The sequence below is a fragment of the Carlito syrichta genome, unplaced genomic scaffold (genome assembly GCF_000164805.1).
Source record: "Carlito syrichta isolate Samal-C Ts95f unplaced genomic scaffold, Tarsius_syrichta-2.0.1 Scaffold302616, whole genome shotgun sequence".
NCBI classification, from domain to species: domain Eukaryota; kingdom Metazoa; phylum Chordata; class Mammalia; order Primates; family Tarsiidae; genus Carlito; species Carlito syrichta.
The window spans coordinates 150,566-165,243 of NW_007246712.1; the positions used below are offsets into that span (position 1 = coordinate 150,566).

The 14,678-nt window shown below is 40.0% G+C and overlaps 1 protein-coding gene across 1 annotated transcript in view; it reads right to left on the minus strand.

Annotated features, from left to right (window-relative positions):
* SND1 (staphylococcal nuclease and tudor domain containing 1) overlaps window positions 1–14,678 on the minus strand; it is a 365,164-nt gene that overhangs the window by 146,250 nt on the left and 204,236 nt on the right. The window contains exon 12 of the mRNA XM_021711814.1: window positions 9,571–9,671. Coding sequence (XP_021567489.1) covers window positions 9,571–9,671 — 101 coding nt within the window. The remainder of the gene's footprint in view (window positions 1–9,570; window positions 9,672–14,678) is intronic.

Consider the following 14,678-nt stretch of genomic DNA (forward strand, 5'->3'; position numbering starts at 1 on the left):
ACAATCTCAGTGGTGTCTACAATTTGTCTGCTCCAGACACAGATGCTTTCAGGCACCCTACAAGGAAACCTGAGCACTTAATCGCTGTCATGTCAGAGTCCAGGGGAAACAGACCTGAGAAATACAGAGGAACACCAAGCCAACTCCAACCAGTAAGGTCATTCCTTCCTAAATATAGATGGAGGCTTATAAATATTTGGGGACTTATCAAAGAAAATGAACAAAATAAACATAGAGAAAATTTAATTCTGGAGGAAACATAATTCAGATCACAGAGGAGAGTGTTATTTCCTTTAATTTAATTTATATATTTATATTTGAGTTGGAGTCTCACTCTGTTGCCCATTTATTTATTTTTGAGTTGAAGTCTCACTCAGTTGCCAAAACTGGAATGCACCGGCACGCTCATGGCCACCCCAGGGTCAACCTGCTGGGCTCTGGTGATCCTCCCGCCTCAGTCTCCCAAGTAGCTGGAACTACAGGCGTGCACAACCATGCCAGGCTAATTTTGATTAATTGTAGAGATGAGGTTTTGTCAAGTTGCCCAGGCTGGTCTCGAACCTGCAGGCTCAGGCAATCCACTTGCCTCGCCCTCCCAAAGTGCTGGGATTACAGGCCACCGAGAACCTGGCCTGATTTAATTTTAATGTTATCAGAGATAATGGAGAAAATACTGTATTCATAAACTAAGAACAGGATGCTATTAAAAGAGAACAATTAAGAACAAAAATTTAAATATAAATGATGAAATAAAAGATAAAATAAATGGGCTAGATTAAAAGAATAGTCTGTACATTTATGGAGGGAAAAAGCAATTCGGTTTTAGAATCACCAATATATTCATGATGCCTAATAGCTAACAAGTATTCCATAAATACTTGATAAATGAACTAATGAGTGAGTAAATGCGTAAGGGAGATGAATGAATAAGAAAGAGAGTGGGGATGAGTGAAAATACGTCAATATGCATGGCTGGCGGGCTAAGCAAATAGCCTGGAAGATTAAGTAGAAGACATCGCTTTGAATGTAAACCAAAAATGCAAAGGAGATTTAAAAATATTAGAGACATGTTGCAATGAGACATGAAGCAAAAGTTACAACACAGATCGATTTGGAGAAAAGCCTTCCTCTCTCCTGGGCTCTCCTTGGTACACGTTGGGAAACTGACAACGGGGAGCTTCCCAAAGTTCAGCTCAGTTAATATTCAAGTCATCCATCCACAGCTTGGCACTCTACTCAATTGATATTATAAGAAGCAAAAAGGGGAAAGAAAAAGCTCTCACATATCTCAGCAAAGGATTTTGCTGATTTGTGGGATTCAAGGATGCCATTATGAAAAGCTGAATTGAACTTCCATCTAGAAATGATGGTGATAAAGTAATCTGAAATCAAGTTTTTAAGGAAATAAGAATTGGCAGCATGAGGCTTCCATAGATAGACAGCCACATAACATTTGAACAAAAGAGACAGATTTGTCTGAAACTCAACAATATTTTCCTGACTGCAATCCTGAACTCTGTGCAATAGCCAAGTTCCTTCTTATAATGCTTTATGGGACAAGTCTCTTAAAATGATTGTTATATTGAGCTAGCAGAGATAGGCCCAATTATTCAACTCCTTCTTTCCAAAGTATTGTTAACTAAATGTTACAGATGTTTCCAGTGTCCTCAGAATAAACAAGCATACTTCTACTCCACATAGCAGAAGTAGCACAATTATATTAATCAAGCACCCTAGGATTAAAAAAACAACTAAGCTGCTCTTTTGGGGAAAGAGGGACAATTTGATTGGGTTGGTTAGTGGTTTGTTTTGATTTAAGGAGGAAAAAACCCCACAAACCTTAATTCTGGTGTCTGTTTTTCTTCAAAGCAGGGTGGGGTGAGGGGAGGAGTCACCACCACATTTCATTAAATATAATAAAGTGTAAGTGATCAGTCTGTGGAAAAAAGGGTTGGCTATCATGCAGATCTCACCTCCTGGCAGAGCCACTGCCATTAATGCTGTCACCATACTTCCTCAAGTGCTGAAAGACAACTTTTAGGATGTTGTGGGCCTCTCTGGGTAAGAAGACTAGGGCGGAAAAGAGGGATTCAAGAGGACATGTTCTTCCTGAGTATAGCTTGAAAGTCACATATTAGCAGTATGTTTTAACATTTGAAAACTGAGAGATAGGAGGTCTGGCTGACAATAATAGCCTCAAAGCTACAGAACTCTAGTCAGAAAAGCTGGGGGCTGTGTGACACTTACTCCTACTGTGACTGAGAAAAACTGAACTAGGATTAAAAAAGGATATTCTAGCAGAGGAAGGATAAGACTCAACCTAATGCTTCAGTCACTAATAAAACAGCTGGAGGAAAAAAAAAAAGGATCCCTGCAAATTAGAAGCAAGAAAAAGCCACCGAAGTTTTATTCCTTGCAAGTTTAATAGTCTAGCTTATACACATATAATAAAGTTAAGCTCTATTCATGAAGGATCCAAAGAGACAGAAAAAAAGTTCTTAAATATGACCTTGAATCTGCTGGGTGATAATCATTAGAGAAGAGAAGAGGTCACCTAAGATGTTCAAGCACTGGAAGCATGGCCCCATTTTTGGACAGACATCAAGGCGAGTGGCAGTGGTGAATCAAGAAAGAGGGGGATGCAGAGAAGCAGGAGAGTGAAACTACGTGAAGAACAAACACTGTTATAAAATACAGATCACCTCTCTCAAAAGATGTGATCTTGTGCAGAAAAACAAGAAACTTCCCCCTGCCAACATTCCATCTCTGTGCCATTTTTTAACTTTCACAAACGGGTCACATCTATCATTTCCTACCACTGTAAAATACTTCACATATTGGGAAATAACAGGGAAATGTCATAGTGACACTGCAACTTCTGGATATGTGACAATTTTCCTGGGGTGAGGGGTGAGTGTACAATGTGGTGAGAATGAGTGTGTGTATGTGTGAGATTTAACCCTACTTATATTTTGTAGATGTCCCTTTCTAAATTGAACACATTTTCTTCTAACACTTTTTAGTGAAAATGTGACATGCAGAAAGACATGAGCAAGGAGTTAATAGATTGTATGAGTTTGCCAAATTGGAGCTCAAAGTAATTGGGAAGTCCAGCACAGGGAAAGGTCACCCCAGAAAATCTCACTCTTCAACAAGGCCCTGGCAAGAACGAAAGGAGATTTTAATCACTGCAGCTAATCACATAGCCGACTAAATCACAAGAAGAGTTATTTAAGTGTCTTAAATACAATAAAAAGTAATTAACAGGAAGCACCATCTTGACAGCTTCATGTCACAAACCAGGCCTAAAAGGATCGGCTAATTTCTAACCCAGGAGTCAGAGAATGAGAAAGGACTCAAAGTTTGATCTTTTTATTTTTTATTTAAACTGTTTTTATTAACAGATAAGTCTTGCCAACTCTATAGTGAAGTTAATCAAGAAAAAAATTTTAATCTATTATAGGAATGGTGAACCTTGTTTCCATTGATTCCCCAGCAGGCAAGAGATGGGGAGCTAAAGCCTATGTCAAGCCAGCAAGACCATGCCAGAGTCCTATGACTCAACTCCTCCCCACACATCAGAAGGAGAAACGAAGGATTAGATTGAGCTCTATTGAGGGCACAGACAATCCACACACTTTGCATGTGAAATACATCTAAAAATTGGTTTTGAAATAACTCTAAGAGACACCACCTCATCTGCCTCCTTCCCCTCATTCCCCCAAAATCACCAGTTTCAGAGAAACTCTTCTATAGTTAGAAAAGGCCGCTATTCTCTTTTAATAACAGGGGAGCCACTGTATGCTGGAAGGTCTAAATTTAGGTATACAAACACACAGATTATCACAGACATAATCTAGACTGGGTTTCTTCTTAATTCTATAACGTTTTTTCAAGCCTGAACAAAGTTCACCTTTCAGAGAGGCAATGTACACCATAGAAGTTCTCTTAACGAACTCTTGCCTTAACTGATTCACACATTCTATGAACTCAGCAAAATCTACTGACAGATGCCAGTGAGAGTGATTGAGGGCCACTCTAACACACCTGCACACTTCTGTTCCAATCAGCTGAGCCATTTGTTTTTGTCCCCAAATCTAGTTTATATTGGTTGTGCTTGTTGTCTTAATTACGTACTTCATTAAATATCATTGAAATATGAGCACACAAAAAATGTGTACTTATGAAAACACTTGCATGTGTGACCTGACCTCAGGATCAGCTCAAACTAGTTCAACTCTATTGTTTAATTAGTTGTCTTGCAGATGCGGCACACCCAAAATTGCAAGTACTGTAGCCCAGGTATGTACAGTGGGAAAAGCTCTGACCTCTAATAACACTCAGAACCAATGTTTCCTCCCTGCAGAAACAAGAAGGCCAGGACATGACCAAAACCAGAATATCAGGACACCTTTGGAAACAGGGGTCCATTATCTAGAAACATCTGGTGCTGAAATCCACCATTCCATACCTTACCATAAATGGCCAAGTTTAAAGCACTCCAACTGAAACCTGCTTCACCAATGCTTCTGCATATCAGCCTGTCCTCCCTAACCCACAAAAATTTGACCTAACTCCCAGATCAGGAAGATACATTTGAGTCCTGCTTCCTATCTCCTTGCCAGTTGACCTCTTAATAAAGCCCTTTCTTTTCTCAAAAACCAATGGCACAGTATTTGCTTCTATGCATATCAGGTAGTGAGACCACTGCTTAGTAACACATTAAAAAAATTTTTTTTAATAAAGAGGAATGGCTCTAATGTGGCAACAAATAAATATGAGTGGGACAATTGTAATAGATGAGGGGGATGTAAATCACACAAATAGAAAGTTCTGTAATTAGTGTTCTTGAGCCTCGTTCCAAACAGGAAGCTAGATAATTCAATAGGATATCAAATAGGTGGCCCATCCCGCCCAGAGAGCAGAGATTTAGAAATAAATGTACAATTTAATTTTTTTTTTTTGAGTTGGAGTCTCACTCTGTTGCCCAGACCGGAGTATAGTGGTCACTCCCAGTCACCGCAGCCTCGACCTGCTGGGCTCTGGCGGTCCTTCCGCCCCAGCCTTCCAAGTAGCTGGAACTACAGGCGTGTGCTACCACACCCAGTTAATTTTTTGATTTATTGTAGAGATGAGGTCTCACCAAGTTGGCCAGGTGGGTCTCGAACCCGTGGGCTCAGGCAATCCACTCACCTCAGCCTCCCAAGGTGCAGGATTACAGGCTGAGTCACCGAGATCGGCTACAATTTAATTTTTAAAATGAAAAAAAGGTCAGGTGTGGTGGCTCATGTTTGTAACCCCAGCACTTTAAGAGGCCAAGGCAGGCAGATTGCTTGAGACCAGGAGTTCAAGATCAGCTTGGGCAACATAGCAAAACCTCGTCTCTATAAAAAAATCAACAAATTAATTGGGCACGATTGCATGCACCTATAGTCCCAAGCTACTCAAGAGACTGAGGTGAAAGGATTGCTTGAGCCCAGGAGATTGAAGGCTTCCGTGAGCCCTGATTGTCATGATCATGGCACTGCACTACAGCCTGGATAACAGAGTGAGATCCCCCGAATCCCCCGCAAAAAAAAAAAAATTTGGAATGTATATTTAAAAAAAAAAAAAATCTCAGCTGGGCTCGGTGGCTCAGTCTGTAATCCCAGCACTTTGGGAGGCTGAGGCGAGTGGAATGCCTGAGCCCACAGGTTTGAGACCAGTCCAGGCAACTTGGCGAGACCTCGTCTCTACAATAAATAAAAAATTAGCCAGGTATGGTAGTGCACCCCTGTAGTTCTGGCTATCTGGAAGGCTGAGGTGGCCGTGAGCATGCCACTGGACTCCAGCCTGGGCAGCAGAGTGAGAATCCAACTCAAAAACAAAAACAAAAAACAAAACTTCTCTAGTCAATGTTTATGAATAACTAACCATTAAGATAGAAAGCTACTAGAGTATACTAGAGTATACTTAATTCTGAATGAAAGCTGAATATTTGGAGATTCTTATTTATGAATACCTCAAATTTTCTAAACAATTTGAAGAGATTTTGAAAAGTACTGGAAATTTTGGGGGAAAAAAAAGATAAATAAAAACAAGATCAAGATCAAGGCAATAAATAGAAGCTACACATAAGGTGAGAACGCGGAAAGCATGCTGCTAGAGATGGTCTGCCTGTCTTTGGCACTGAGTTTCCAATCATCAAATCAAAGAGTAAATGATCACAAGTTTTAGAGGACTGATGAGATAAAAATAAACCTGTGGTCATGCCAGGAACTGCCTTGTTGAAACCACCTAAATAAAATTAATATAGGGCCATGGGGTAAAAGCTGTGGAAGAGACCCGAGTTCTCTAAGTTGCAGCTAAGTTTGGAAATGAACAAATTTGTTTTTTCTCAGATTGCCTTACACTTCTAAGAATGCTTGCACATAGTTGTTTCAATAGAGAGTTATTGAGATTTTCATGTCCTTAAGGGACAGGGATGGGGGGCTTCTGGTGAATTTGATCAACATATTTTCTCTTAAACAATGGGTATCTCGGCCAAGCTGGGTGGCTCAGTCTGTAATCCTAGTACTTTGGGAGGCTGAGGTGTGTAGATTGTCTGAGCCCGCAGGTTCGAGACCCACCCAGGCAACTTGGCGAGACCTTGTCTCTATAATAAATCAAAAATTAGCCAGGTGCATTAGCGCATGCCTGTAGTTTGGGCTACTTGGAAGGCTGAGGCAGAATGATTGCCAGAGACCAAAAGGTCGAGACTGCAGTGGCCGGGAGCGTGCCACTGCACTCCAGTCTGGGTGAGAGGGTGCGATTCCAACTCATAAAATAAATAAATAGATAAAATTAATATTGTAAATCTCCAAAAGTAATATTTCATACAATCCAATTAACAAGAAGCAGAAATCTCAAGGTTATCATCTCTGGCAGGTATGAGTACAGATATTGTATGTTGTCAGTTAATACCGACCAACTTATGTTGTTAAACAATCAAACTGAAAGCAGAGTTACCACCTTCTTACAAAGTCTCAAGAATGTAATTAAAACCCAGACTAAAACAGAGAGCGACCCCATCTCCACAGAGAGGAAGGCTGAAGGAGTCAACTCAGTCAAAGCAAAAATAAATGCCATAGAAACCTGAAGGTTGTTTTGGCATGAAACATGGCTGCAATATTCTACTCTGGAAATTTTAAAAAGTCATCTGTCTCAAATTACCCAAAAAATAAAAATATTCCTATAAAAACATTCCCTAAATACCTCATTTTAAGCAGCATAAACTTATTTTTAAAATATATCTTAGCAGTAACTAAGTAAGATAATCTACTGTAATGAGATGTTAGATAAATATTGGTAGAGATCATCTGCCAAAAATAAAGATGTGTGTTTTTTACAAAAGCGAAGTTGTTTTCACCAGTACTTAGATAGCAGAAGCAGTTATCTATGGAGAAGACTCCTTGTTTGTGACAGTAAAAACTTAAGATAGGGGAGGAATACTAACATTTCAGCTCTCTACAGTAGAGAAGCATGCAGTCAGCTCCTAAGAAATGGTGATGAATTTGTAATAAATCATTACTGCAGTTAGACAGATAGAAGAATAAGCAAAATATGGCCTAGTTTTTTTCATTTCAAAAGTATTTGATTTGTCAAGAAGCTACTTCTAGCAAAGCCTGATGCCTGTGATGGTGTGAAGGTAATAATATCAAATGCCTATATTGAGCACCACCTGTTAAAGATGAAATCTCCAATTGTGTGAACATTAACAACATTAATAAGCATAGGAGTGGTAACAGTGGCTAAAACAGTCATTCCAAATGTGAAAGCAAGAATGAGGGAAAAGAGGCTTCTATTGACAGGAGAGTTTCAAGAAGTGAAATCACTCAGGATCCTGGCTCCTTTCCAAAGGGCTTCTTTGTATTTTCAATAAGACAATCCTTGTTTTGATGAGAAACCTATTCTCTTTCCTTCCCCTCCAATATGCACCCTTAAAAGAAAAATAAAAGTTTGGTAACAAATAACATTCAAGACTGTTAAGTAGAAAAGGAAACAATTACCATTGCTGGTGTCTTTTATGCAAAGTAAGAATTGCTGCTGGAGACTGACTTGATTGTTTTAATATTTATTGTGGAAGCTTGGCCCAGCAGGCTTCCTCCTTCCCCTACCAGATACCTCCCTTTAAAGACTTCCCCAACCAGGCTGCCAAGAGGCCTTGGGATATGACCAGGTTACAGCCAGTACTGCAGAACAGAAGACCTCATCACCTACTGATGACATACCTCCATACACAGAAAATGGTCAAGTAACCTCTCCTCCTCTTCCCTCTTCCCCCACTATTCTACAACTGAATTTCCTCAACCAACATACAGAAGATCTTTTTAGCTAATTTTGGACAGTACTAGGGCCTGCTAGATACTCAATAAATGGTGTTATTAATTGTAATTGAAAGGAGACACCTATAAAAACCTACAATAAACTGAGTTTAGTATAGTCTTTTTGCCTCAGGATAACCATTTTTGCTTAGACTTTACCCCTGATACGCTTTGAATCTAGCATAGGTTAAACACAGATCAATTTCCAATAGGCAGGTTTTAGGAAGCATTCAGATTTTTCACTGCAGGTCCAGAGGCAGCCTACCCCACCCCCTGGGCAAATCTCCATCAGAAGGAAGACTAGGACAGCCCAACCTTCCAATTCATGGTTTAGCATAATAATCTCTAGGAAACTTTTAGGTTCCTTGTCAAGGCAGAATATCAAAGATCATCTCTTGGCTGGTTGAAGTCATAGAAATGGCTTTTTGCTAAGGAGTTTGTGGATTGCAAACGTCTAACAAGTCTTTTGAAGGAAAAACCCCTCCCCTTGTTGCAAAATTCGTACAAGTCTCTTGCAGGAAAAACCCCTAACCCCTCCCCTTGTCTCCCACCATGGCAGTAATCATGTGACTAACCCACCCATCTGCCTGCTGTAAAGTACTTATCTACCCCTTTGTGATGACTTGGAGCAGACCACCACCCAATCACCTTAATGACCTTCCCCTATCAAAGGGAAATGGTTAAAAGGACTCAACCATGAGCAGCCATTTTGTCATTGCCTTGCTAGACTCTGGTGTGGCCATGTGCTCTTTGAGCTATGGTTGTTGCCATGCTAACTGGCTTTGGCCCCCTTCCCTACCATGGGGAGGTGAATCTCCTCTTTCTTTCTCTCTCTCTCTAATTTACTTTTAAAATAAACTACATTTTCTAATCTAACTTCTGTGTAATTCTTTGCATCTTTCATGCAGCATCAGATCACACGCAAGTGGGCCTGACCTAACATTCTGGAGGCCCCCTGGGACAGTGTGACTCTAACAGTAATAATGTGTACTCCATAGTGCCAAGCACACAGAGCCCAATAAATCTTAAATAACAATAATGAAAGTATGTGATTAGTTAATGAGTGATTATTAAGCACTTTGCAAATATAAAGTCATACACAGTATAAACCACTGGGTTAAGAGCAAGAGAAAGCAACACAGAGTGAAAGGAAGGAGAGACTTGGATGAGTAGAGGACTCTGTGCTGGCTGAGATGATAGCTGAGTCCCTGCCAGTCAGAACACTCACATTCCTCCAATGGTGACAGTGGCACAGGTACGCTCTGAAAAGGCAGGCACCGTCTCTGTGGCTAGACTGGCTGGTCTAATGTAGTCCACCGTCACATTGACCTAAAAATAAAGAAGGAAGTTAGGGTTGAGAGTCTGCAACATAGCTTACTAACGGCCACACATATCTGCACAATCATAAAAGATCAACTTACTCGCAGTTTGATTTTCTAGATCTAAGATTTGAAAAAACAGTAATATGATAGCTGAGCAACAGACTGGGAGAAAATATTTGCAAAACATATAACTGATACTGGACAGTTACCTAAAATATACAAAGATTTCTTAAAACTGAATAATAAGAAAACAGCTTGACAGGCCAGGCACAGTGGCTCATTCCTATAATCCCAGCACTTTGGGAGGCCAAGGAGAAAGGATTATTTGAGCCCAGGAGTTTGAGAACAGGTTGGCAACATAGTGAGACCTCGTCTATACAAAAAATTTTTTTAAAAAAATTAGCTGGGTGTGATGGCACACACTGTAGTCCTAGCTATCCAGGAAGCTGAGGCAGAAAGATTGCCTGAATCAGGAGGTCAAGGCTGCAGCGAGCCATGATCATGCCACTGCACTCTAGTTGGGTGAGAGTGAAACACTCATCTCAAAAAAAAAGGAGAGAAAACAACCTGATTAAAAAATGCAAAAGGTCCGAATAGCCCAAAGATGACACACAGATGCCAAGCATAGGAAAAGAAGCTCCCCAGCATGTCATTAGGGAATGGCCAATTTAAGAAATAAGACAGTACCACACACCTATTATGTCCAAATCCAAAGCACTAACAACACCAAATGCACTCAAGGATGTGGAGTCACAGGAACTCTAACTCACCAGTAAAGGGCATGCAAAAGGATACAGCAACTCTGGAAGACAGTATGGTGGATTCTTAACTGAACATACTCTAACCATTTGATCCAGGAATACAGCTCCTAGAATTTGCCCAGAAGACTTGAAAACTTATGTTCACACAAAATCCTACCCAGGGATATTAACGGCAGCTTTGCTTAAAACCTGGAAGCAACAAAGATGTTCTTTAGTAGGTGAATGGACAAATAAAGAGGGATATTCAGGCGAAAGAATATTATTCAGTGCTAAAAACAAATGCACTGGCCATTGCCTTGCTAGACTCTGATGTGGTCATGTGCTCTTTGAGCTATGGCTGTTGTCATGCTTCCTGGCTTTGGCCCCCTCCCCCACCTTGGGGAGATGAATCTTCTCTCTCCCTTCTCTTTCTCTCTCTAATTTACTTTTAAATAAACTACAGTTTTTAATCTAAAAAAAAAAAAAAAGAAATGTGCTTATCAAACCATGAAAAGACATGGAGGAACCTTAGATGCACATTACTATGTGAAAGCAGTCAATCTAAAAGGTGTCACACTGTATGATTCCAACTATATGACATTCTGGAAAAGGCAAAACTATAAAGACAGTAAAAAAGTTCAGCGGTTGCGGGTTAGGAGGTAAGGGGGGATGAATGCATAGAGAACTGGGGATTTTCAGGGTAACGAAACTATTTTGTATGATACTGAATGGTATATACATGCCATTATATAAATGCCAAAACCCACAGTGTAGCACAAAGCGTGAAACCTATGGAATCTGTGTGATAATAATGTGCCTATGTAGTTCAACAACTGTAACTACTATACCACTCTTGTGTGGGACATTGTGTGTGGAGGGTGGGAGTGTGGGGGGGGGGGAGCCAGAAGTTATATGGGAAATCTGTACTCTCTACTAAATTTTGCCGTGAACCTAAAACTGCTCAAAAAAATAATGTCTATTTTAAAAAGACAGACTAAAGCTGATAACTAAAGAGTATGTTTTATGACAGAATACATAAGGCCCCACAGAAATTCTACTTGACAAAGGAGAGGCTTGCACCACTTCTGCAGGACTGCTAGACATTATAATAAATCAGTTCTTTAACCTTTTCTGGGTCAGACTACTTTGAAACCCTGTTTTTAAAAATATGAACTGCATCCACAGAAAAACTGCAAGTAAATTCAGTCTGTCATAGCTTCTCAAGGACCAAGTTAAGAGCTATCAGAAAAAGCAAACAAGATGGCAATCACAAAGATGCCTGGAATTAGTTTCACAGTATGTAAATCAAAAATACAAATCTAACTACCTCCAATACCAACACAGTTGGAGTCAGGTAGTTATGGGGGTCAAAAAGAAAAAAAAAGGGTAGAATAGACTAGAAGAATCTTTAGGTTTTGAGTTAACAAAGGTTATGTATGATGATAGGAAATTAGAAGCAAAACGTGGGAAAACTGTTTAGTCCTACTATACACTAAATAAATGGATGCACACATTAAGCAATGCTTTTTCTTTCTAAAACCTTTGGAGATAAACATGCTTATGTGTCAAAAGAAACAAGCATGTGGTATCCTCTAGCAAACATACAGGGTATATGTCTTTATAGAATAAAGGTGTAGGCTTGATTTGAGTCATAACCAAGGTTTACACACCTACACTGAAGAGAAGTATCGGTTTAAGTCGACTTAAGCCATCCCCACAGTCCAGAAACCCTTTTCTAAACACATCTTCAGTTCTCACTGATCAGCTTAAAGACAGCATATTGCACAAGCATCAAGTTCAGTCACACTGCTGGAAAGCACCATTAATGTCCTTTCAAACAGTCTTCTCTTCAAAAACTTATTTTAAAAATGAACATGGAAATTTGGAAAAGGACAGCTGCCTCAAAATTCCAACTGTCAGATCACTCACTAGAACACTCCATCGAATCATGCTTCAGAAGCAATGAAAGGAGCTATCAGAGAACAAGCCAATTAAAGGCTGAGGTTAAGGTAAATCATTCTTACGAGAAGTACTGTCATAACACAACAACACAGAAAATAAAAAGACATAAAGACGGCTCTAAAAACCAGAATCTAGCTTGAAATTACTGTGAGGTCTTACTTATGTCTCTAAATCTCAGAAGATGGGTAAATGTGAGACATGTGATCAGACAGAGGAGGAGATGAACTAGTTCCCTCCAAGAAAAAAGTTTTAATAGTTTCCCTGCATGCGCTGGCCAGAGTTAATACAATCCAAAGGGCAATGGATGGTAGGTCTGCACATGGAGAGGCATGGGTGACTCAGATCAATGAGAGGGGAAGTAGTCTTTTTTTTTTTTGAGTTGGAGTCTCACTCTGTCGCCCAGACTGGAGTGCAGTGGCCGCTCCCGGCCACTGCAGCCTCGACCTGCTGGGCTCCGGCGAGCCTTCCACCTCAGCCTTCCGAGTAGCTGGAATTACAGGCATGTGCTACCACATCCGGCTGATTTTTTGATTTACTGTAGAGATGAGGTCTCGCTGCCCAGGCGGTTCTCGAACCCGCGGGCTCAAGCAATCCACTCACCTCGGGAAGTAGTCTTGATGCTAAGTTGATACACACAGAACTCTCCTTGGACAAGGCCCTACAACTCACCTACAAAGCAGAAAGAGGGCCAGGAAAGCAACAGGACAGCTGGAATCGTGACAGAAATTACACAAGAAATCACAAGTGTATGGAAGCTAGACTGCAAAGGTAGCCATACCATGGAATGAAAAGTATCTCAGGGCCAATTTTAAATAGGACATATCCACAGGGTATGGTCCACTGGGGGGCATGTGGTGGGAAGTTAAAGTCCATGATTCTTTTGTGTTTTCACCCAATACATCTAGCAAACTCAAGCTCTCAATTCTACTACCAGGAAAAAAGAAATCATCACTGCCTAAAAATAAACTAAGTGAATCTCAAGGTTATTTTGCATCTGCCGATGCCAAGTCTCCCCCTCAGCAGGCAGAGAGGGGTGGGACAGCAGCTCTTCAGCACAGAAACATGAACGCTCTACTCAGAGAGAGCACTAATTCATCCAGAAGGCCACATGCATGGCGGTGGTGGGAGTAACAAGGAGAGTAACAAATAAAAGCGAACACCTGTGCATCTTTCAGGCCAGAAGGCCAAATCAAGACACTGTTCTAAAACCGTCTTCCACGAAATCAATGGAAAGACAGAAAAACTTTAATCCTCAATAACCAAAAGAAACAACGGCATTCATTGGCCAATTAACTGTTTCCTATACCTAGATAAAGAGAACTGTAAATAAGTCAGAGATTAGAGAGCTCTTTGTAAACGCAACATTATTAGAGAAAATATCAAATACAAATGAGGCCCTGAGAATAGCCCACAGCCAAGATACACACCTGCAGGCAGCTATGACAAATTAGGAATTAAAGTCAATGTGTAATTAGCATTTATGTCCTTCTCTTGTGGATTCTGAGATCTATCCTCTACCATGGAATTTTTCATCTCTAGATACTCATCACTGACCTGTCAATCACTTGAAAAAGAGCCACAGTTTTAACAGTTTCAATTAAAACCAATGTAAATCTTAGCAATGTCTTCATGTGAGTAAATGATAGGCAGAATTTAGTGTTTGTGGTTAAACACATACAAAATGGCATGAGTTGAAGAGAAGAAACTAATAAATACAGAAGTGTTCTTCCTTTTTAAAGCAGATACTCCTGAAATATTTGGTATACAAGTATGTTACAAATACATTACCAAAAGGCTATATCACTGACTCAAAGCATGATTCCTGTTTACAGCAATGACCAACCACAAGGAATGCTAGGCTCTTGCTTGGTTCTACTTGCTGCTCTCTTACAAATGAGTTACATAACATCTTTAGGTCTCAGTTTCTCTTTACCTTGAAAATAAGAGCACTAGATTAAAACTTTAGAGATGACTTAAATCTAGAATTCTATAATTAAGTCAGACACAGTATACTCCGTGGTGTTTTCTTAAACTGCTGTTTCCTACCTTATATTACTACAATCTATTGGAACACACAGATCATAAGCTCCATGAGAGGGGAAACCATGTCTCTTATTCACAGAAAGAGTTGAATAGGCCTACCAGGTAGCAGGGGAAAATAAAGCAAATATTGCTTACATGAATAATTACAAATAATCAGCAATGCCTGCAGATATAATATTATGAAGGACATCTTTGAAATGAAGTTAGGCATTTTGAGGACCACATTGACAAAGTTGTTGACCATTCTGCTGTTTTATATAACAAAACAA